The sequence below is a fragment of the Peromyscus californicus genome, unplaced genomic scaffold (assembly GCF_007827085.1).
Source record: "Peromyscus californicus insignis strain IS unplaced genomic scaffold, ASM782708v3 Scaffold_5__1_contigs__length_169319896, whole genome shotgun sequence".
In the NCBI taxonomy this organism is placed as follows: Eukaryota; Metazoa; Chordata; class Mammalia; order Rodentia; family Cricetidae; genus Peromyscus; species Peromyscus californicus.
The window spans coordinates 12,374,752-12,399,072 of record NW_026294573.1 but is presented as its reverse complement, the minus strand read 5'-3'; the positions used below and the strand labels follow the sequence as shown (position 1 = coordinate 12,399,072).

The following is a 24,321-nucleotide window of genomic DNA, read 5'->3' as shown; positions in this document are numbered from 1 at the left end:
GTGGGTAAACTATTTTGAGCAAACAGCTGTTGGGCAGCTTGTGTTCTCATCCAGTGTTTGTTGACAGGCAACTTCTTGCATGCCAGCAGCAAATGTAAGCCAGGCAAAATGGCCACTTCTGAGCCTTGTAACTCATGACTATAATTATTTATGAAAATGCCTCCCTTTAAAGGATGGGGGTACCGTTCAAGCTAGAGAGCTTGCCCTTCACGAACAAAGCCCGGGTTTGACCCCAGCACCACAAAGCATACAGAATAACTTTATTTCAGCCAGACGAGGGGCACCAGTTACACAGGAGGACTGCTTGAGCACCGTAGAGAGATTCCATGTCAAAGACTGTAATGCCAGAACTTAGGTGTTTGCGTGTTTGGGTGTCGGGATGAAATCAGATGACTCAGCTCTCTTTGGGTGGTTTGGGAGGCTTCCAGCTCCTAGCTGTAGGGACTTTCCAGAAGTCGGCTCAGAAACAGGATCTGCTACCTCTGATAAGCTTTTTGTTCTGTTCTGTTTTGTTTTTTACTTTGCTGGAGATAGAAACTAGGGTGTGAGGTCGGCCGGCAAATGCTCTCCCACTGAGTCGCGTCCCTGGCTCCCTCAGTGACTGTCTGAAAGGTGCATACATAAACTGTCCTGAGAGTAACATGAGCCATGCCATGTGACTGAATGACTCAAGGAGAGCTCTGTCCACTGCCAAGTCCACCTTCTTCTCTATTAGATGACCATGCAGAAAATCTTGTATCCCCTCCCAGTCCAACTCCAACAATCTTTAACTCTGGTCCTCTTTCTTATATTTTTGGTTGTGAGCCTAGCCTTTAACGGCTGAGCCATCTCTCCAGCCCTGGTCCTCTTTCTTGATCACTGACTGGATCTTTCCTGTATATAAAGTCATACTCTCTCATGTCCTCATGCCCTAGGAAACTCACTATAGACTAGACAGTGGAAACTCACTTTAGACTAGACAGTGAAGGTGTCTGGATAAAGTGGCTGGTTGGACTGGCTGGGCGGAGTGGTGTACGCCTTTAATCTCAGCACTTGAAAAATGGAGGCTGGCGGATCTCTGTGAGTTTGAGGTAATCCTGGTCCCTGGTCTATATAGAAAATTCCAGGCAGGCTGGGACCATGTCTCAAAAAACAAACCAACAGCCAGGTGATGGTGGCACATGCCTTTAATCCCAGCACTCAGGAGGCAGAGCCAGGAGGATCTCTGTGAGTTCGAGGCCAGCCTGGTCTACAGAGAACTCACAGAGATCTGCCTGGCTCTGCCTCCCGAGTGCTGGGATTAAAGGCGTGCGCCACCACCGCCTGGCCACTTTCTTGTTTATACATGGTTCCTGAAAGTCCTGATCCTCCTGCCTGAGTCTGGTATTACAGGTATAAAAGTCCAGTTGTAGCAAGAACTTCCCACCCTGGGTGTCTAGTCACCCTCAGTGTCTGCTTAGCTCTTCCTCCTCCTCCTCCACCATCATCCTGCTATGATGTTATTATCACCCACCCTTCTTCAGCAAGAATCTTGTTAGGTCAGTTTAGCCTGTGACCTGCTTAGCTTTTACTGTCAACTTGATACAACCTAGACTCATCTGAGAAGGGAGTCTCAGCTGGGAAATTCCTTGGATCAGATTGGCATGTGGGCAAGTCTGTGAGGAGTCACCTTTGTTGATAACTGATGTGGGAGGGCCCAGCCCACTATGGGCGGCACCATCTCTAGGCTGATGGTCCTGGGCTCTCTAGGACATAGCTTGAGCACGAGCCTGAGTGAGCCAGTTCCTTGGCTGTGAGTTCTTCCATGAGAGGTAATGTGTGGAATAGTGAGCAGGCTTGCTTTCAGGTTCCTGCCTGAAGTCTTGCCTTGACTTCCCTTCCCTCCGTGACGGACTATGACCTGTAAGCTGACATAAATCCTTTCTTCCCCTTAGTTGCTTTTGGTCAGAGTGTTTTACCCCAGCAACAGCCAGAACAGCCCGGGACAGTTCCTCTTGGTAATTCCCCACCCACTAACCGCCCCCTACCGCCACCCTTGGGTGTCATTCCTACTTGCTCCGCTGTATTGATTTGAGCCGATCACTCTCTCCTACTGCCAGGCCAACCGCCAAAGCTGCCCCTAGCCCCATCACAACTCTCTCCCTTTTCACGCTTTCTCAAATATGATTGAATGTCCATTTTTATCTAACAATAAAACACGTTCACGATGCTTTGGTTTGATGTGCTTTGTCCCCGAAAGGCTCGTGTGTCTCTGTGGCTTTATGAGAGGCATGGGTCTAATAGGATTTGATTAAGTTATTTATTGGGGTGTCATCCATGAAGACATTAGACTACTCCTCAGGGCATGCCAGTTCGTTCCCAAGAGAATAAGATGTTAGAAGAAGAGCATCCTGCCCTTCCTCACCCTTTGGCTTCCTGGCTTCCCATCTGATCACTCCAATATGCTGCCTGAAGCTTTCTTCAAGAGACTGACCTGATAGTGTGGTCCAATTAGGACCTTCAGACTCCAAAACTGTATCAAATAAATAACTCCCTCCTCTTCTTCGTCTTCTTGTTTTCCCCCTTCTCCATCCTCCATCCCAGGCTACCTCCAAACTCACTCTGTAGCCCAGGATAACCTTGGATCTTCCCAATGCTACCTCTCAAATGCAGTTGTTATAGGCGCAGGCCACCAGACCTGGACTTGTGCTGTGCTATTTTGTTGTAGCATCAGAAAAAGGACTAATACACGAAACATAGTTTTAAAAATGTTATTGGGAGCTAGGTGTGCCATTAATCCCAGCACTTGGGAGGCAGAGGCAGGCGGATCTCTGAGTTCAAAGCCAGCCTGATCTACAGAACTAGTTCATGGACAGCCAGGGCTACACAGGAAAACCTTGTCTTGATCCCCCAACTCCCTCAACACCCCCCCCCCCCAAAGGCATTGGTGTATGGTACTACATGCCTGTAATTGGAAAACTGAGGAAACGACGCAGGAGGATTGGGAGCTGGAAACCAGCCTGGGCTAAGTAGAAAAAAGTAAAATAAAAGGGCTGAAGTCAAGGAGACATTGTGGTCACAGCTCAGTGAAGTGAGCATTGTGTCCCAAGTTGCTCATCTTGCTGACATTGCCACACCAACATGTCTAAGCTTCCACAAGCAGAGACAAGTTCCCAGTGCTGACTCTCACAGGGCCCTTGCCTCACTGGACCCGTAATACGATCTGCACAGGGGGCTGAAACGCACCAGTGTTTCCTGACACTCCGGCTCTCCCGGATGTTCCTTTGTTTTTCTAAAGCAAGCACCGCCCCTAGGGCCCTTCTGCGCAGCTCCAGATCTGTCCAATCATTCACTCACTGACAAAAACAGTTCTTACATGTTCCGGACAAGGTTCAAAGCAGCCCCTTGGAGGCCGGCAGAGAGCGTAAAGTCCGTGCTGGAGCCTAGAGTTTGCTGGGACAGTGCCTTCCCCACCTTTCTGTTCTGGTGCACAAAGAAAAAGATATAGGGCACCGTGTGGAGTTCATTGGAGGAGAGCCGAGTTCCCTCCCCAGCACTGGAAGGGTGGGGGAAAGATTCGGTTTCTTCTATTGAAGTAAACTTGGGGATGGAGGAAGAAAGTCATAGATTTAAAAAAAAAAAAAAGTTAATTCATGTTCTATATTTTGGAGCTCTGATTTAAGCACGTTTTCCTTCCAGGCTGATGTCCATTAGGTATGTGCTGATGGCCACTGCCCCTGGCCAGTGTCTGTGCATTACAGACATTAAATATGTATGACATTAGCCTACCTTGTGTGACTGCCCCAGTTAGCTTGAACTCTGCCCCAAATGGCTCTCAGCTGGACATGGACAGACAGGGAGCACCAACTAGGATCGGCTGCCTAGGCTGCTCTGACCAGAACCCCTAGGAGTGCGTGCTACCCCCACCACCTGCTTTCTGACTGCACACAATCATCTTTTTTTTTTTTTTTAATGTTGACAAGGAGCGCCTTGAAGTAGGCTTCTTTTTTAAGTTTATTTTAAATTTATTTTTATGCATATGAAGGTTTTGCCTGCACGCATGCACGTGCACTTTGTACGTTCTTGGTGCCGGTGAAGGCCCAAAGGGGACATCAGATACCTGGAGATAAAGTGATAGATGGTTGTGAGCCACTGTGTGGGTGCTGGGGACTGAGCCTGCGTGCTCTGAAAGAGCAGCAAGTGCTTTTAACTGCTGAGCCATCTCCAGTCCCTTTATTTTTAGTGTGTGTGTGTGTGCGCGCTTGAGGAGGCAGAAGAGGCACCTGATTCCCTGGAGCTGGAGTTACAGGCAGTTGTGAGCCACTGATGTGGGGCTGGGAACCAAAGTCAGGTCCTCTGCAAGAGCAGTAAGCACTCTTAACAGTTGAGCCAGGGCTGTAGCCCAGACCAGGGCTCTTGTCCCACATGGGCTGTGGTCCACTTTCCACTTCACTTGGCCTCTCAGGTGATAGCAGATGTTTCTGCTAAGCTGGTGCCTCCTTGTGGGGATGACAGGACAGGACATCAGCCGTGGAGACTTCCTCATGAGGAACTGTCATCCATCTGCAAAAGAAAACCATCACTTGTGAAAAGAGATTGTCCTGAGGGAAGCAGGGAGGTAGAGAAACTCCAGAACATTCACTCGGAAGGCCACCCTTTCAAGCATGAGGAGGGAGTGTTCCTCAGTCACCGGCACATGGGATGCAGAGAGGGCACCCATTAAACATGTGAGATGCATGGAAAGAAAACCAGCAGCGAGATGATCATGTGCCCAAAGACAAGTGAGGAGAGGGAAACCATGGTAGAAATTGGGCGTCGAGAGGAAGAGACCATTGCATTTCTTCTGGAGGATATACAGACCTGCCTTGAAGCCTCTAATATGGAACACTCATTACTGACCTCAGAGAACTTTGCCCTGTGCCCCAGAGTGCATCCTAGAATGTTGTGTAGTGTCCTGTGTGGCCTCTGCAGCGAGGCTGTGCACCAACGCACACTACTTTTTCTATTCAGTCTCAATTGCTAGAGAAAACACCAAAACCACTAAGTGTCTCACATGTCACTTCTCTGTTTGTGCCTCTTTTTTTTTTGCATTTATTTTTTGTATGTGTGTGCATGTGTGCCACGATGTTCCTGCGGAGGGCAGAGGACAACTTTGAGGAGTCAGTTCTGTTCTGGGTGGCAGGGGTTGAACTCAGTTTATTAGGCTTGTCAGCTGATGCCTTCACCAGCTGAGCCATCCTGCTGGCCCCTGAGTGATTTTTTTCCTTTCCTTAGAACTAAGGAGAAGACAGCACATGAGCAGGCCTGCTGGTGCTGTGCCTTTCTCTATAGCTCAACACTAAATTCTTTGTAATACATTAAAAAGTTTTGTGGGGTTTTGTTTTTAACAGGATGTCACTATGTAACTTTAGCTAGCTTGGTACTCCTCATGTAAATCAGGCTGACTCCAAACTCACAGAGACTCTCCTGCCTCTGCCTCCTGAGTCCTTGGATTAAAGGCTAATACCATCATGCATAACTTTAACGCATTTTTATTTTATATTCTCTTTACTCAGAGTGCAACTGAAGGTCTTTGCAGATACGATGCAAATGTTCTACCCCCAGCTATTCTTAAAAAATATGTGTATGGGTTGGGGATTTAGCTCAGTGGTAGAGCGCTTGCCTAGCAAGTGCAAGGCCCTGGGTTCGGTCCTCAGCTCTGAAAAAAAAAAAAAAAATATATATATATATATATATATATATATGTATATATGCGTATGTATATTTTAAGGATATAAATTCATATATATATATGAATGATGATGACAAGCCTGTGGCAAGCACCTTTCTTCTGTGCTGAGTTGATGGATCTCTCTGAGTTTGAGGTCAGCCTAGTCTACATGACAAGCCGGAGAGGCCAGCCTGTGCCAGCTACATGAGAACAAGGACAACAAACAGTAACAACAACGCAATGTTGCTTAGGTTGAGCATTTTACTTTAGCACTGAAGGGCAACTTAGATACACGCGTTCCAGACCCGCTAGGGCTGCAGAGTGAGACCTTTTGTTAACAAAACAATACAACAATAGCAAACAAAGCAAAACACAATTACTCTGAATAGGAGAGACAGCCAAAAGCCAGATGTTGGGAGGCTCCTTGCACTGATAAACCTGGGGTGGAGCAGGTGGGCATGAATGGGGAGCCCCAGCCGTCTCATTGACCAATCCAGTGCCAATCCAGTGGGGAGCTGAAGTCCAGCGGGGCAGGTAGAGAAAGACTTGGGCTCTGGGGCCCTCCCCGCCTCTTTGATCCCAGGGCCCGCCCCTTTGATCCCAGGGCGCCCCTGACCTTTGAGCCCTGCACCTGGGGGCTGGCACGCTGGCAGGGTTGGGCTCCTCCATAGGCGGCATGCTGCGGCTGCTCACGTCCAGTTGTACCCGAGGCCTGGGGTCTGGGGTGGCCACGTGGCGTCCCTCTGTGGGGCTCCTCTCTCCTGGGCACCCCAGGATCCGCCAGGTTTCAGATGCCTCAGATGCCCCGCATCACCAGTCCCCCGGCTCTGAGTCACTGGTACAACTGGTGGGCGTCTGCTCCATGATGCGCCTGCCCCTGCAGTCCTCCCCTGAGGGGCTGGATGCTGCCTTCATCGGTGTGCCTCTGGACACTGGGACTTCCAACCGGCCTGGGGCGAGGTAAGGCCAGAAGCCCCGAGTGCCGAAGGCACGTGGGGCTTGCACCTCTTCACCTAGGTCATTTTGGAATCAGGGAGGGCGGCTCCCTCCTCCTTCAACACACAACACCAAGGGCTTAACACAGGATTGGAAGGCCAATCCTGAGATCTCAGGGTCATCAGGGGTCAAGAAAGGCTTCTCTGTACTCCTGTAACCTCATGAAGCCGAGGCAGCTCAGAAAGGCCAGCCTGGGGTGCATTAGCAAACCAGGAGAGTTTCTAGAACCCCAGCCTTGCTGGGATGGTGGATGTGCACACCCTAGTTCCATCCTAGGGGCCACTGGTTTGAGAACAGACATTGGTAGTCCCTTCCCCAAATCCCCAACTATCAAAATCCAAGAGACCGAAAGTCTGTTTCTTAATTAGCAAGCACCAGCAGTTTCTGCTTCAGTTCATTGTATCTGACTGTATCAGGCTGAATTTTTTTTTTTTTTCAGAGCTGAGGACCGAACCCAGGGCCTTGCGCTTGCTAGGCAAGCGCTCTACCACTGAGCTAAATCCCCAACCCCCAGGTTGAATTTTAAAAGCTGTCATTTAGTAAATGTCAACGAACCCAGGATATTTTGAAAAGTTGACCTCGTTAAATTCATACCACCACACCAGGACATAAATAACAGCATCATTATTTTAAAGATCAGGAAACAGAAACTCAAGCTAAGGAACTGTCTAATGCTATGTAATAAATTAGTGGTGGGTATGCTCTTGAGTAAGGAATGGGGTGTGTGTGTCTGAGTGACAAGCTCTCTCACACTCAGCTTTCAAGGCCCCGGTTTGATCTCCATTGATGAAAAAGACAAAACAGGCAAAGAACAAAGTGGAGTGTGTGTCACATGCTGGTACTTAACTTTTTAAAATGTTTACTTTTATTTCATGTGTACACGTGTTTCTGTCTGCACGAAATGTGTGTGTACCATATCTCTGCCTGGTGCTGAGTAGCCGGAAGGGGATAGTGTTGGGTCCCCCAAGAACTAGAATTAAGGATAACCTTGTGGGTGCTGGAAACTAAACCAGATCTTCTGCAAGAGCAGTCAGTGCTCCTAACTCATGAGCCATTTCTCCAGCTCCTTAAATAAACGGTTAATTCATATGTGTGCTCACGTGCATGCATGCGGGTAGGGAAGTCAGCCAGTGAGTCATCTCGGTATTACAGTCTACCTTGTTTGAGACAGGGTCTCTCACTGACCGAGAGTTCACTGAGTGAGCTAGACAGGTGGCCAGGGACCCCCTACTGACCCTCCTGATCTGAGTCTGCAGTGCTGGGAATTCCCAGTGGGTGCCACCACATCTGGTAGTTATATACGGGTTCTGGGGATCAAACCTGGATCCTTCTACTTAGATGGCAAGAGCTTTAGTGACTGAGCTATCCTTGTACTAAAACAAACAAACAAACAAACAAAAACCTAAATCAGCCTCAGATACTGTGTTACAGTATGGAAAACTAGTAAACTGAATATGATCAGAAATTCTGTTAGTCTGCTATGGTCATGCTTAGAGGTAGTCCCAGCACTCAGGAGGCTGAGGCAGGAGGATTGAGAGTTTGAGGCGATCTTGGGCTACACGGTGAGTTTTGTGCCAGCAAGACCAATATAAAAACAATACAATGAAGGGGCTGGAGAGATGGCTCAGAGGTTAAGAGCACTGGCTCTTCTTCTAGAGGTCCTGAGTTCAATTCCCAGCAACCACATGGTGGCTCACAACCATCTACAATGAGATCTGGTGCCCTCTTCTGGCCTGCAGACTGAACACTCATTGTATACATAATTAATAAATAAATCTTTAAAAAAAAAAAAAAATACAATGAAAAAAGTCAAAAAACAAAACAAAACAGCCACCCCCCCCCAAATATACATAGATGAATGGTTCTCAGCGGGGTCTGTATTGTACCCAGTGGTGATGCCTGCTCACATCCAGACATACTTTTACTTGGTGCAGGTTGGGGGGAGAGGTGCTCCTGATTGCCAGTGGTTACAGACTATCCCACAGCACAGGGTCGCCTGTCCAAATGTTAGGAGACAGAGACGCTCCATTTAGGCATAGCAAGCCTTCAGAGCCCTGCAGAAGCTGACATGTAGACGATTCTTCTTCTCCAGATTTGGACCCCATCGAATCCGGGAGGAATCGGTGATGCTGGGGGCTGTCAACCCCAGCACAGGAGCCCTCCCCTTCCAGTCCCTCAGGGTGGCAGATCTAGGCAATGTGAATGTCAATCTTTACAACCTCCAGGACAGCTGCCGGCTAATTCGGGAGGTCTATCAGAACGTCCTAGAAGCTGGCTGCATTCCTCTGACCTTGGGTAAGGGCTGCTGGCAAGGGCAAGTGTGGCTTTTTCATGGTCGTCTGGGGAGGGTGGTGGTTCAATATTTGCCCATGAGAAGCTCTTCTCCAGGGGAAGCTGTTGGGAAGATGGACACAGAAGGAGAGTGGACACTCAGAGTCACTCATTTTAATCCTAGGGGAGAAGATATTTAATATTTTGGGAGATCTGGCATGAAGGCTAACGGAGTAAGGCCCTGTTTCAGTGGGAAAAAATATGCTGGCTAACTCGGACAAGGCCAGTGAGGCATTTGCCCTCGGGCATAAAGAATCAACAGTCAATCAATAAACTAGGGTGAGGAACCTGTCCCTGCTTTTGCTTCAAACCCCAGTTTGACTAGAATTGGTGTTACTGGCTTTGTTGTTGTTCAGCCAAGAATGTCTTTTCTTTCAAAGGTTCTACCCCTGCATGTATGTCACCCTCCTCCCTCACCCTCCTCCCAGCCCTCCTCCCTCACCCTCCTCCCAGCCCTCCGCCTCAGACCTGGAGAAGGCTGTCACCAGGGACTCAGTTGCAGCTTCCCCACTTCACAGACAAAAATGTTTTTAGCGACTGTGAGAACTGCAAGAGGGCCTTTCTTTTGTTCCTTCTTTCCTTTTTTCTTACATTTATGTAGTGTGTGTCCATGTACACATGTGTCACAGTATGCATATACAGGTAAGAATCCAACTTTTGGGAGTCCGTTCTCTCCTTTTACCATGTGGGTCCTGGGGATCAAATACAGGTCATCAGGCTTTACCCACTGAGCCATCTTGCCTGCCCTCCAGAGGATATATCTGAACTGGTCAGGATTTGCATCAGTCTACAGGGCAGTGGTCCACATTGAAACAATGTGAGAGGTGTTTTTGTTTTTGTTTTGTTTTTAAATATCCCCATTTATTTTTGCCAATTTGCATGGCCTAATTACCGGATTTGGCAGCGGTCGGGAGGGTGGCTTCAGGATGCCGTTTTTGACATCTCAACCTAGCTCTCACAAGCTGCTTCATGTTGCTAGGTGCTTGGCTTCATCTGTCACCAGGCGGAGTGACAATGCCCATCTCACTGCACTGTGGGCGGGGCGTGGGGTTAGCCAGCACTATTAATACTAATTCTTGCCCTAGGCCTGTACTGCTCAGTAGGGTAGCCTGTAATCTTAGTTACTCCTGAGACTAAGGCAGGGGGACCACAAGTTCAAAGCCAGTCTAGACTGCAGCATGAGTTCAAGTCTAGCCTGGGCAACTTAGTGAGACCCTGTCACAAGATTCAAAATTAAAAAATAAAAAGACAGTGCTGGTACATAACACCATACTTTCATACCTAGATATGTACAAGCAACACTGACTGTATAAACCGACGATGGTATTGCTCTGTGGTGTGGTTAAGGGGAGGGTTTTTACTGTAGACAAGAGAGGACATCCAGGAACACCTGGAAAGGTCCAGAGCAGAGATAAAAAGTAGACTGAATGTGACCTGCAGGGAAATGGGGAGGAGGGAAACGGGATGGGGGCGCGGGGAGACCCGGAGAAGAAAACAGAGAGAGTGAGCAGAAGAGAAGGAGCTTGGCCAAAGCACTAGCAGGGTTCTAAGGAGAATAAGCAGCTGTGAGGAGGGAAGCACATGAACTGGAGTTTAGGGGATGAGCTGGGAAGGTCCAGGGGGCCAGCATGCACTCTGAAATGTGTAACAGGTATCTGTGACATCGAGGGACCTGGAGGCCAGCCTGTGCTAATGGGCACCACCAATAGCCATTTGTCCCTTCTGCCAGTGAAAAGGGAATGACCCCTTTTGGTGGAGGAGAGCCAGCGTCACAAGTTCCTGAGGAAGGCTGGCTTTTGCCTGGCCCCTAGAATTTGGGGAAATGGAGTTTCCTTTGGACCTGACACTAAACTCAGTGAGATTAAAAAAAAAAAAAAAGAAAAGAAAACAAAGAAAAAGGACACAAAGATAGGAGGAGGATGTGTTGGAAAGGAGGGTTGCAGATGCAGGAGGAGTGGGAGATAAATGTGATCGAAACACTTTCGGTGTGAGTCTGGAGAGATGGCTCCGTGGTTAAGGACTAATGCGGCTCTTCCAGAGGACTTGAGTTCAGTTCCCAGGGTCCACATCAGCCAGTCCTCAAAATTATTTCTTAAGAAACATGAGATTAAGCCAGGCAATGGTGGCGCACGCCATTAATCCCAGCACTTGGGAGGCAGAGCCAGGCGGATTTCTGTGAGTTCGAGGCCAGCCTGGTCTACAGAGTGAGTTCCAGGACAGGCACCAAAAACTACACAGAGAAACCCTGCCTCCAAAAAAAGCCAAAACCAAAAACAAAAAACCCATGAGATTAGTGTGGCAGAGCACCTGGCTGGCATGTGTGGAGCCCTGAGTTCAATTCCCAGTGTAAAAATTAAAAGTAAGTAGTATGGGGCTGGAGAGATGGCTCAGTACTTAAGAGCACTGGCTGTTCTTGCGGAGGACTCAGATTCAAGTCCCAGCACCCACAGGGCAGCTCACAGTCATCTATCCGTAACTCCAGTCCCAGGGGATCCGATGCCGTCTTCTGACCTCTGAGGGCACAAGGCATGAATGTGGTGCAGAGACACACGCAAGCAAAACACTTAAACACATAAAAATGAAAATAAATACATCTTTATAAAAAGTAAAAATAAAGTATTTGAGCCATAGGGATGGCTCAGTGTGTAAAAGTGCTGGCCATGCAAGCCTGATGACCTGAATTTGACCCCTGGAACACTACTGTAGGAGGGAACTGACTCTTCCAAGCTGTCCTTGATGTCCACACGTAGGCCATCAGCTATACACATCATATACATAAAAACTAAAGCAAATGGAAAAGAGGATCTTCAACTCCTCAGCTACCACATCGGGCAATGCAGGCGTACGCCGTTCACACCATCCTGGGGAGGTGTGTAGGACAGAGCTGTGTTGCAGAACAGCTCATAAGCTTTGATTTATGCAATTAGTTGTGTGTCTGAGTGTGGGTATGTGCCAGTGAGTACAGGTGTCAGTGAAGACCAGAGGTGGAGTCCCCTGGAGTTGGAGTTAGGGTGACTTGTGAGCTGCCTGACATGCGTGATGAGCAGTGCGTGCTCTTAACCACGGAGCCATCTCTGCAGTTCCAGTGTCTGCTTTTAAATGACGGGGGCGGGGGGCGGGGGGGGGGGGGAGGGGGGGGGGGGGGGGGAGGGGGCGGGGGGGGGGGGGGGGGGGGCATTTTCCTTTTAAAATGCCACTCATGGCCATTTAGCTGTGGATAGAGTTCTGTAGTGGACCCGAAAGGGTGGCAGTGCCGGGCAGTGCTGGGTGACTTCGGGACTGTTGTGTTTATAGATGTATGCTGTTTTCTCTCTGCAGGTGGAGACCATACGCTCACATATCCCATACTGCAAGCGGTGGCAAAAAAGTAAGTCCCAGGCTTTCAACATTTGGGACCACTGTGGGCTGAGATGCAGGGGTGATGGGAAATCCCCACTGAGTTGTTTCTAGGGTTCGAAACGAAGGCTGGGCTCCGGGTGTGTCTGTCAGTCATCGGTTTGGAGCACTTTCGCTTGGCCTAGTTCTGCTGTGGGACACACACTCTGCGTTTTCAGTTGGCCTCTGGTTTGGAAGGTGAAACCCGAGTGAGATATGCAACCCCAGCTACCTTCTGTGTGTTTTGCTTTGTATGCCAATTACAAATATTGATGCGGGGGGGGGGGGGGGGGGGGGGGAACGTGTCCACCCCCGCCCACCAAACTCCCTCCTTGCCTGGACAACAAAAACTAGATTTTCCAGCAGATGCACGTCTGCACATATTAGTCAGCTTTGGCTGGCTTAGCTGGAGGAAGACAGAGGGTGGAGATGGTAGGTGGGAGCTTCAGAATTTGTTTTTGGGAAGGTATGTGGGTAGCATCCTGACTGGAGTGGGAAGGTGTAATAAGTCTTTCTTTGGACTGCCAGCTCCCGAATAATGACATGGTGACTTCTTATTAAGTATGAAAGCTTGGCCTTAGCTTAGGCTTGTTCCCAACTTAAATTAAATTAAAACTTAAATTAACCTGTTTATATTAATCTTCACTCTTCCACATGGCTCGTTACGACTCCTCAGTATCGTATGTCTGACCTCTGCATCTGGTTGGTGAATCTCCTGCCTCATATTCTTTACTAGAGTTCCTCTCTCTCCCCAGAAGTCCTGCCTATCCTCTCCTGCCTAGCTATTGGCTGTTCAGCTCTTTATTAAACCAATAAGAAGGTGCCTTATACAGGTGAGGAAGGACAGAATACATCTTCACACAGTATTCTGTACAAAAAGATTATCCCATCAGGAAGGCATATGGGTAGCATCCTGGCTGGGGTGGGAAGGCATGTGGGTAGCATCCTGATTGGGGGTGGGTGGGGTCGGTCTTGTCTCAAGCTGTGCTAGTCTCCTACTAGCATGGACTGTGTTCATTTGGGGTATCTGGCAGAGCTGATGGAGAGGAGCAGGGTCCAAACATCCTGTTGGTGCCTTAGCTGGAGAAAAGGTGGTTCTGATCGGTTCAGCCTTTCCTGAGTTCTGTCCTGTGCCATTGTCAGTCTCTCTGAAATTCTGGGTGGCAGGCCAGTCATATCTGCTTCTACCTGACTTCTTCAAGGTGCTAAGTGAGCTGAACTCAGAAAAGAGCTCAAAGGCAGGTAGCTGATGCCAGGACCCTTGACCTCTGAGCTGCTCTTTTGTTACTAGGCATGGCCCTGTGGGCCTAGTGCATGTGGGTGCCCACACCAACACAACTGACAGAACTCTGGGGGAGAAGGTCTATCATCGGACAGCTTTCCGTCGAAGCGTGGAGGAGGGACTGCTGGACTGTAAGCGGGTGGTGCAGATCGGCATCCGGGGCTCTTCCAAGACTCTGGATCCCTACAGATACAGTCGGAGCCAGGTGATGGACTGGATGTCCTTCTCTCTCCCCCAAAGTATCTTCTTCATTGTCAAAGATGGACTCCACAGGGTGGAGTGTGGTTGGAGCTAGATGTGGCAGCATAGGCCCGTAATCCCAGTCTCCAGGGGTCGAGACTCTAGCATCATTCTCAGCTTCCTAGAGTTCCTGGCAAGCCTGGGCTATATGAGACCTCCTTTGAGGACAAAGCCAGAAACGGGCTGGCACGATGGTTCATCAGGTAAAGGCGCTTGCCGCTAAGTCTGATGACCTGAGTTGGATCCCTGGGACCCACAAGGTGGAAGGAGAGAAACAACTCCGGAAGCTTGTCCTCTGACCTCCAGCCTCCACACATGCATCACGACATGTGCATGCCTGTGCTGCTCCCTGCCCCACCCCCACCCCCGACAAAGATAAGAAAAGGCAAGTGGAGATGAAAATCCAAGTTTGAATCAAGAGTCTTGTGGCAGCCGGGCAGTGGTGGTGCACGCCTTTAATCCCAGCACTTGGGAGGCAAAGCCAAGTGAATCTTTGTGAGTTCATGTCCAGCCTGGTCTACAAAGTGAGATCCAGGACAGGCTCCAAAGCTACACAGAGAAACCCTGTTTCGAAAACAAAACAAAACCAAACCAAAAAAAAAAAAGAGTCTTGTGGCAAGAGTAGATTTCTGCTTTTGTTTTGATACAGGGTCTTAAGACTGGCCTGCAAATCATGGTGATCCTCCAGCCTCAGCCTCCTGAGATATTGGAATTACAGGTGTGAGCCACTGTGCCTGGCTCAGAGAGACATTAATGAGGCAGAAGTGGCCTGTTGCTGCACAGCAGAATGAAGCAGAAAATAAAGCCCTTGGAGGCTGCTGGCTTAGAAGATGTGGGGTGTGAACCTGAGTCTAGGCCAGACACCCCTTCTTGGTGTTTATTGCGACACCCAGCAGGCAGAAGGCTCTGGTCTGAACACAGTGCAAGACTCCCACACAAACACCCCAGTCCCTTTCTTTTTTTGAGACAGGGTCTCAGGACATAGCTTTGGTTGTCTTGGAACTCGTTCTGTAGACCAGGCTGGCCTTGAACTCACAAGATCCACCTACCTCTGCCTCCCAAGTGCTGGGATTAAAGGCATATGCCACCATGCCCAGCTATTTTATGTTCCTTTTTTTTTTTTTTTTTTAAAGATTTATTATTTATTATGTATACATTGTTCTGCCTACATGCATGCTTGCAGGCCAGAAGAGGGCGCCAAATCTCATTTCAGATGGTTGTGAGCCACCATGTGGTTGAACTCAGCACCTCTGGAAGAACAGCACAGTGCTCTTAACCGCTGAGCCATCTCTCCAGCCCTTATGTTCCTTTTAATTACATTTATTTGTGTGTGTTCGTGAGTGCCACAGCATGAGTGTGGAGGTCAGAGGACAAGTTGTGGAGTCAGTTCCCTTCTGCTGTGTGGGTCTTGGGGATTGAGCTCAGGTCATTAGGCTTGCTAGCAAGTGCTTTTACCCTAGCTGAGCTGACTCACCTGTCCAGTCCCTCAATTTTAGGGTGTATCAAGGCCAATGTTCTGGACAGAAGCATCTAGAATAGTGGTTCTCAACTGTGGATTGGTATTCCTTTCAAACCACCTTTTCACAGGGGTCACATATCAGAGAGCCTGCTTATCAGATCTTTACATTACAACTCATAACAGTGGCACAATTGCAGTTATGAAGTAGCAATGAAAATAATGTTATGGTTGGGGGTCACCACAGCATGTGGAACTGTATTAAAGGGTCGCAGCATTAGGAAGGTTGAAAACTCCTGACCTAGAGTCTTAAATGATAAGTTTCTCACCCTTGGTTTTTGCTAAATTCTTTTCTGATCCTGACACTCGGGTCATCTTTGACCTTGATTCCTAACTTCATCAGTAGAGTGGGGACTGTGGTTGCCCTCATGGAAGTTGAGGTCAGATGTGATAAGCGTGTGAGAAGTTGAGCATGGGGTCAGCTATGATCTGCAGCTCTTTGGCTCTCCACTCTTCAGGGCTTCCGTGTGGTCCTGGCTGAAGACTGTTGGATGAAGTCATTGGTTCCCCTGATGGCAGAGATCAGGCAACAGATGGGGGGCAAGCCTCTTTATGTCAGCTTTAGCATAGACGCCTTGGATCCTGCCTATGCCCCAGGAACAGGGGCACCGGAAGTTGCTGGGCTCACCCCTAGTCAGGTAAGTGGGTTTGTTCACTGGATTCCCAGGTTGGGTATTATTGTTATGTATGCCCCGTCCATGCCTCTGTGTGTGTATGTGTGTGTGCAGGCATGCTCACACAATGCATGCATGCACACCTATGTGTACAGGTTCCCATAGAGGCCAGAAAGAGCATTAGATCCTCCTGAAGCTGGATTCACAGGTGGTTGCACGCCACCTAATGTGGATGCTGGGAACCAAACTTGGATTGGTTTGGTTCAAAACCTCTGCAAAAGCAACAAGCACTCTTTTTTTTTTTTTTTTTTTTTTTTTTTTGGTTTTTCGAGACAGGGTTTCTCTGTGTAGCTTTGCGCCTTTCCTGGAACTCACTTGGTAGTCCAGGCTGGCCTCGAACTCACAGAGATCCGCCTGGCTCTGCCTCCCGAGTGCTGGGATTAAAGGCGTGCGCCACCACCGCCCGGCGCAACAAGCACTCTTAACCACTTAGCCATCTTCCTAGCCCTAGAGGGTGTATTTTATTTTTTAACTTGGTATTGATTCTTTGTCAATTTCACATCATGTACTCCAACCCCACTCATCTCCCTGTATCTGCCCTTGTCCTCCCCACCCCCACCCCCACCACCAAAATCTAATCGTGGAAGCTGTAGTGTGTCTCAGTGAGTCATACAGTATACACAGTATACTCTTTAGTCCATACATCTTTACTTGCAAATGTTCATTGCAAGGAGTCATTGGTCTGGTTTGAGGCTCTGGCTTCTGCTACACTATCAATACTGGATCCTCACTGGGACTCCTCTTGGATATCCTGTTGCTGCCCGGTATTGTGGAGATCCTGCAGCTTTGGATCTGCAAGACTGGCCTCTTCACGTGCTCCTGCAGTTCATAGATAAGGTGGATGTTGGGGTAGGCCAACTCATAGCTCTGGATCGGGACCTGGGTGGTAGCTGAGTTGGTCAGCCCAAAAGCTCTCCTGCATCCTCACCACCTGAGTGAGCTCTTCAGCATTGCCCCTGGCTAGCTAACCCAGTGCTGCAGGGTTCAGACTTGCCTTGAATTATGTAGCCCATGCAGGCCTCTAACTCAGCTTCTGAGTGCTGGACCACCAGGGTAGGATTTTAAAGACACAGCACCTGGATGTGTCTAACCTCTGGCCTGAGGGCTGCATGCCCTATTTGGCTAAGGATAGCTGTGGATAGCGCCCAACACAAAACTGTAAACTTACTTAAAACATTAAGAGATTAAAAAAACAAAACCAGGCCAGGTGGTGGTGGCACACGCCTTTAATGCCAGCAATCGGGAGGCAGAGGCAGGTGGATCTCTGTGAGTTCGACGCCAGCCTGGGCTACAGAGTGAGTTCCAAGAAAGGCTCCAAAGCTACATAGAGAAACCCTGTCTCAAAACCAACCAACCAACCAACAAGCCAACCAACCAACCAACCAAAAACCGGACTGTTTGGTTCTTAAGCATGAAATTTGACCATAATGTCATTTCATAATATCACGAGGTTGGGTAGGCTTGAATATGTCCTCAGGGCTGATTCTCGTTTTGGGTACTCAGTGAAGAGGCCCTGCTTTGAGCACGGGCTGCTGGCCTGTGGTTTTCTAATATCCTGTTTTGTAGCTAGGGATTAAACCCAGGCCTCACACATGCTAAGCAAATGCTCTCCCCATGAACTTTGGGACCATCCCGAGAGCTCTGAGAATTCTTTATTATTCTTTCTGCCTCTAGTTCATCTATAGTCAATCCATGGGGATCATTTTGTAGTGTCCCCTCTTAAGAACACCGAACTTTGGGGCTGGTGGTGTAGCTCAGTTTGGCACACATGCTTAGCACGAACAAAGGTCTATATTGCTATTCCCAGCTCCAAAACAAAACACAATGCACCAAGCTGCTTGTGGTTAAATTAATAAAGTACACAGAGACCTACTCCCAGTGGCTGGAGCATTTTGGAGTCAAGCCTGATGAGCTACACTGAGATCGACAGGGAGAGAGCAGGGCCTTTCCATTGTCCATTACCCTGTCCTCAGAGGCCAGGGTATGAGTGAGTGGCAGGTTGTCCAAGGTGTAAGTGAATTGCATACATTTTCTAAGAAAGGAGGATGTTCATAACTGCGTCTCTTACAGCCATTCCCTGCCCATTCAGGAGCATTTCTGGAACAATCCTAAGCCCTCTGCTTTTCTTTTTAAATTTATTTATTATGTACAGTATTCTGCCTGCATGTATGCTTGCAGGCTAGAAGAGGGCGCCAGATGGTTGTGAGCCACCATGTGGATGCTGGGAATTGAACTCAGGACCCCTGGAAGAGCAGCCAGTGCTCTTAGCCTCTGAGCCATCTCTCCAGCCCTGTCCTCTGTTTTTCACACTCAGGAGGGAAACTTCTTTGGAAAGGCAGCTGCCTTTATACCTGTTCCTAACGCCACCTGAGCCATCTCCATTACTTCGCCTTTCTTGTTACTATGTGTTAGCCTGTGTCTCTGCCCAGAATGCCGAGTCATCTCATCTGCCAGTTCCTTGAAGTGTTTGTACCTCAGGAAGCCTTCCCACACCCAGGCTGTCTCCTGTAGGTTGCTTGTCTCAGGCTCTTGACCTGTGACATTGCCTGGCTTGACTCCACCATCACACCATGAAGCCCCTAGGAGAGGGCCTGGATTGGGAGCTGTGTCCCTGGGAGGCCCACCAGCGAGGCTGTAGCGAGCACGTCTCCACCAGGGGTGGGTACCTACGCGCCGCCGGTTGCTCCTCATTGGCAATGACCGTCACTTCCACCTTGGGCAGGCCCTGGAGATCATCCGAGGTTGTCAAGGCCTGAACGTGGTGGGCTGCGATCTTGTGGAAGTTTCCCCACCATATGATCTCACAGGTGAGTGAAGAGGAAGAATGATCCACAGGCAGCTCTTGTTTAAATTAGACTCGTCTAGTGAGTTTACCTCAGGGACTCTGTGGGGAATGACCAGTAGGGAAGGGAGAAGCCTGTTACCACCAAAGTGACGAGCATGAGCTAATGAAGCAAACGAAACCCCTGGGAGGTGCCAGGTGTCATTAGTGAAGAGAAAGGCAACAGCCTGTGTGGTGGTGACAGGGTGCCTCAGTCACATCTCCCTTTGACATTTTGCTGAAAAGTGAATGTTTTTTTGAAGTAGGGAGTTGCTGCAGCTGACGCCTGGGCAAAACAGATGTCCTCCTCCTAATTCTAACTGGAAGAAAAACAAAACCACCTTCTAGTTAGGCCTAGTGGCCTGAGGGTGGGCTATGAGCAGCACCTGCCATCACAGACTTCTCCTACGGTCTCCAAATGACGCTTGGTGGGGGCTGAAGGCATGTTCACAGGCAGATAGCACCCAGAGTTCAGAAGTCAGGGCTCTGGGAAGGCCAGTGGGGTGGGGTCCCAGAGCCTGGGCTTCAGGGGGGCATGCACCTCTTCACGGCACTTCTTCCTCCTTCCTAGGCAACACGGCCCTCCTAGCAGCTAACCTGCTGTTTGAGATGCTATGTGCTCTCCCCAAAGTGACAACTGTCTGAGTCTGTTCTTCAAGACAGACAGACAGTGTCACGACAGAGCCTCGAGGACTCGTGAACAAGCAGTGCAAGGACTGAAGAAAGCTTTCCACAGATGTCCCCACTGGTGCAATCAGGACCATTCAGAAGGCTGACCCAAGCAGGGCAGCTGGCGCTCCTGTCCTCTTGAACATTAACATAGTTAATCTTTTTTTTTTTTAAAGATTTATTTTATGTATACAGTGTTCTGCCTGCATGTGTCTTTGCAGGCCAGAAGAGGGCACCAGATCTAATTGCAGGTGGTTGTGAGCCACCATGTGGTTGCTGGGAATTGAACTCAGGTCCTCTGGAAGAGCAGTCAGTGCTCTTAACCACTGAGCCATCTCTCCAGCCCTATTTATTTAATCTTATGTGTGCCTAAGTTCGTGTATGTGTACCACATGTGTGTAGGAGCCTGTGGAGTTCAGAAGAGGGTGTAGGATCCCTTGAACTGGAGTTACAGGCAGCTGTGAGCCACTAGTGGGTGCTGGGAACCGAACCAAGTCCTCTGCAACAGTGAGCGCTCCACTGAGGAGCCTTCGGCCCTTTTTGGTTTTTGAGCCATCTCCGGCCTGCTGTGCCTGGAAGCCAGTCACCTGCAATTCCGACAGTGTATCCATGATGAAATCATCTTGCAATTCCAGAGGTGCCCCAGAGCCATCACACATTAAAATAGTTTATTTGTTTCCAGTCCATAATATTCTTAAAACAAAATAACATTAGCTTTAGTGCCTGTTCACAATACAGAAACAAAACAAAACAAAAAACAAAACTGAAAAGTAAAAACATAAAACATAAAAAGACACAATTTGCCAAATAAATTATTTGTTCTTAATAGTATCAAAAGTGCAAAATATTCCCCTTCCTCTCAGGTCTGTCTCCCAAGTACAGCCATCTTCCCTAGCAGACAAAACCGGCCAATTCAGCACTGCCATGCTGCCTTTGTTTCCAAGGGCGGCTCCAGATACGTGGACATGAACTATATTTCATCTCCAGCCTCTATCTATTCAGCTATTTACCTGTTTATTTATTTTGTGGTGCTAAGATCAAAGAACACAGGGCCTCATATGTACTACGTGAGTATTCGAACCACTGTGTAACACCCCAATCTGGTAGCATTTGTTTTTTGAGACAAGGTCTCATAGCCCAAGCTGGTTTCACCTGCTCATGCTAAAGATGACCCTGAGCTCCTGATTCTCTTGCCTCTGCTTCCTGAGTGCTGGGATTACAGGCATGTGCTCCACATCTGGCTCCTTGCAACAATATTTAAGGGATTCTACCTAATTTTCCTCCCTCATCACTGGAGATCCATTCAAGGGGCTCACACATGCTAGGCAAATGCTTTACCACTGAACTACAGCCCCAGTATGGAATTCTATTTTGACAACAAAACAGAGGCTGAGTGCTCGCTTCCAATCCCTCGCCCCAAGCAAAGCAAATGGGTCAGACCCATTTTATTATTTTTTCAACACCAGGGAAACACGACGGTGGCTGCAAATGATCAGCACTATGGAAAAGGCTAGGAATGAGACTAACCCATCTGAAAATAAGCCAACTCTGTGGGGTGGTGGCAGGTGACAGGGAGAGCAGCCTGCTTCTGCACTGTCTCCAGGCAGCCTATCAACTCTGGGTTAGACAAAGGGCAGCCAGTCCCTGAGTGGCAGGAAGAGGTATTCCACACAGACTGACTAAAGAGGCTACTGTATCCTGTCTACTGAACATGATTCATAGGCTGTCTTGAGCAGACACTCACCTCCTCAAATAGCAGTGTCTCAACTGAAACTGGGTCCTGTGATATTACATTCATTAGGATGAGAAACCTTGGCATTTGGCTGAGCATAAAAATAGCTCATATTTGACACAAAAAATAAACAATTCATGGAAATAACATTCAGGAAGAAAGGCTTGTATCTGTCAAAGGTAGACTTGTGGTGCACGCCTGTAACCCCAGGACTTGGGAGGCTGAGGCAGGAAGGCCTTGAGCTGGAGGCCAGCCTGGGCTACATAGTGAGACCCTGTCTCAAAGCAAGCAAGCAAGCAAACCGTGATGTCCATTGTGATCCCCATCAGATCTGTAGGGATTCTGGACTCAGTCCTGTTACCACTTCCCTCTGTCACCCCAATGGAAGGGACTTTTATCTTCTTGGTACAGTTTTGAAGAAAGAACAAAAACCTGGGGAGTTTTTGGTTTTTAGAATTATATGTCAAGGAATTTTATCAGTTCCAGAAATGTAAAGACAAAAATCTATCAATGAGTTAAAACATACTCACAAGAGGAGCCCCACCATTAAACCAAACCAAACCAAACCAAACACCAGAAAAAACCCAAACCAAACACGATTTGTACGTGATCCTGGGGATGGAACTCAGGCTTTACACCTGCAGGCATGTGTTCTACCCTGGCTCACCCTCAGCCTCCAGAAACGCATTCTGAGGACGGGGCACTGAGGAGCCCATGACTGCCTTCACCCTTTCTAGCTGGGCCAGCCACATAAGCAGCAGCATTGAGGGTCAGCATGTACTTCTAGAGGGCCAGATGGAAGAATGAAGCCTGGCAGTGATTTCTTCATGTTTTTTTATTTTTTTGGTTGTTTTTCGAGACAGGGTTTCTCTGTGTAGTTTTGGTGCCTGTCCTGGATCTCGCTCTGTAGACCAGGCTGGCCTCGAACTCACAGAAATCCGCCTGTCTCTGCCTCCCGAGTGCTGGGATTAAAGGCGTGCGCCACCACCGCCCGGCTTCTTTATTTTTTAATAAAGCTAAAGACTCTTTGAGAACTACAGAGGGTCTTGGGCTCAGAGAGTTATCACTTACCACTGGAGCTCAGTGTTTAAAGTAGTCAGGATCCGAGGTGCTTGGTTCAAAGCAATTATGATTACAGAATACTAACTGAGTGAATGTCCTGTCCCTGATTTGTGCCCTTCACTTTATAAAAGGGCACTTGCTTAACAGTAGAACATACCACGTGTCACAGTTGTCCAAACTCCCCTTGTGGTTTGGCCCTAAAAACAAAGGGTATGTTGAGTGGACGAACATGATCCCGCCCTGAGCCTGAGGGTGCGTGGAGCCAGGCAAGCTGGATTCGATGGGTCTGATCTGGCAGCAGGAAGCAGCGATAAGGGAAGGATGAAATGAGGAAGCTGAGAAGCCAAAATGCAGGCCAGAAGTAGGAAGCTAGCTGCCTGCCGGACAGGAGTCGGGAACAAGTCTCAGAGACAACTTGAAGGTTCAGCACTTTGGGGACGACAATGTTCAAGATGAACTGTCAGAGAGGTCAGGTTCCTTGGTACGAAGACACACCTGGCATTTTACTCGACAGAGAGTGTGGCAGGAAGGGCTCCTGCACCTGGCTCTTGGCGGACAGGAATAACTGCTGTCACTTAAATCTACTGGCTCTATAGCAGCTTCTCTAAGCTCAGAGAACAAGCTCACAGGTTATGGCTCCTAGTATCCAAACTCTACAATCCACAGAGGCAGAAAGGCATCTGGAGACAGGTCAGTGGCTCAGTCACGACAGTGCTGGCTAGGCAGACTGCCCTGGCTAGGATGGTGCATACACGGGAGTGTAGTGAAGGACAGGGACGGGAACAAGGGATGCTCATGAAGGATCACAGGGCTGTGAGACTCCAGTCAGAGGCCAACCCTCCCTTCTCTGGGTGGGGAGAACCAAATGTCAATGTTACACCCTCACCCACTGCTCAGTCTTTTCCTTTCAAAGCCATGGCTGGCCAACTGTTGTGGGAGATACCCCCAAAATATACTTCTCAATGTTTGCTCCCAGAAGATGGCCACATGTAAAACCGCTTAGAACTAGGCCGCTTTCAAAGATGCAGGACCGAGAAGCTCTGGTGGGCTGTCCTGTGTTGAGAGCATGTGCCTTGGCAGAAGCATGGCAGGGGCCAAGCCAGGAGCCTACTGGGGGGGGGTGGTGGTGGAAGGGTTGGGGGAGAGTGAGCCACCCTGCAGAACAGGTTAGTGAGGATCCTGAGGTTCATCCAGCACGACTCGAGGTCAAACCATGGGCTTCTCCAACCTAAGGACAGGGTGGTGTGGGCATGTCTCAGGGACAACAAAGAAGGACGAGCGTCTATCTGAAATAGTGCGGCATTCAAATGGGGGTGAGAAAACCCAGGGAAAGGTTTTCATCTAGGGGTCAAACCTGCGACATGTTTTACTCCTAGGTGACAAAGGAAAGGTCTTCTAGCCATTGCTCTAGAAGAGAAATCTAAAACCTAGACTCTCCTGGAAATCCCTGTTCCTGGGGCACGTTAAAAACCTGAAGAGTCCATGTCTCAGTCTAGCTCAGGCCACGATGGGATGTAAAACCTTTGCAAGGAACCTTCCAGCAGGCGCTCCATCCACAAGGACAACTTGCTCAGCTTGCCCTTGAGGGGCTTGGGCCCGAGGCCACAGGGCAGCTTCCCTCTGGAGGAGTCAGGGTCGCAGGAGGCCACAGCCTCCTCGTCCACTGTCTTTAGGGGCTTGAAAAGGCAGAAATACTTCTTGTGGCCGTTCAGGGCCAGCACGTAGCCAGTGTAGTCCCGCTCCATAAAGTGCTTGTCATACTGGTTTGGGATCGGGGCTGCGTCCTGAGCAAACTCCAGCAAGTACTCCAGCCACTCTCGGTGTTTGTCCAGACTCAGGAAGGAGAAGTGCAGGCTGCTGCTCCTGTGCAAAGAGCAGACGGGGTTCAGGAAGGGGCTCGGCTGCACCACGGAGGGGAGCGGCAGCACTCTGGACAGGGTTGAACAGCCAGGAAA

At 49.0% G+C, this 24,321-nt stretch overlaps 2 protein-coding genes across 5 annotated transcripts in view; one reads left to right on the top strand and one right to left on the bottom strand.

Annotated features, from left to right (window-relative positions):
- Window positions 1-6,344: 6,344 nt before the first annotated feature.
- On the top strand, window positions 6,345-20,111 carry Agmat (agmatinase). 2 transcript variants are annotated; one of them, XM_052716156.1, is made up of 7 exons: window positions 6,345-6,628; window positions 8,757-8,959; window positions 12,314-12,362; window positions 13,662-13,857; window positions 15,867-16,046; window positions 18,805-18,889; window positions 19,475-20,111. In XM_052716156.1, the coding sequence occupies exons 1-7, from the start codon at window positions 6,345-6,347 to the stop codon at window positions 19,546-19,548; spliced, it is 1,071 nt and encodes a 356-aa protein (XP_052572116.1). In that variant the 3' UTR covers window positions 19,549-20,111. The 2 variants fall into 2 exon arrangements, with proteins under 2 accessions (XP_052572116.1, XP_052572115.1); XM_052716155.1 differs by having other exon boundaries at window positions 12,290-12,362.
- A 115-nt stretch (window positions 20,112-20,226) lies between these two features.
- The window catches only part of Dnajc16 (DnaJ heat shock protein family (Hsp40) member C16), a 32,688-nt gene continuing 28,593 nt past the window's right edge, over window positions 20,227-24,321 (bottom strand). For all 3 annotated transcript variants that reach the window (XM_052716153.1, XM_052716152.1, XM_052716154.1), the window contains exon 15: window positions 20,227-24,229. In XM_052716153.1, the coding sequence (XP_052572113.1) occupies window positions 23,854-24,229 (376 nt within the window). In that variant the 3' untranslated portion in view covers window positions 20,227-23,853. The remainder of the gene's footprint in view (window positions 24,230-24,321) is intronic.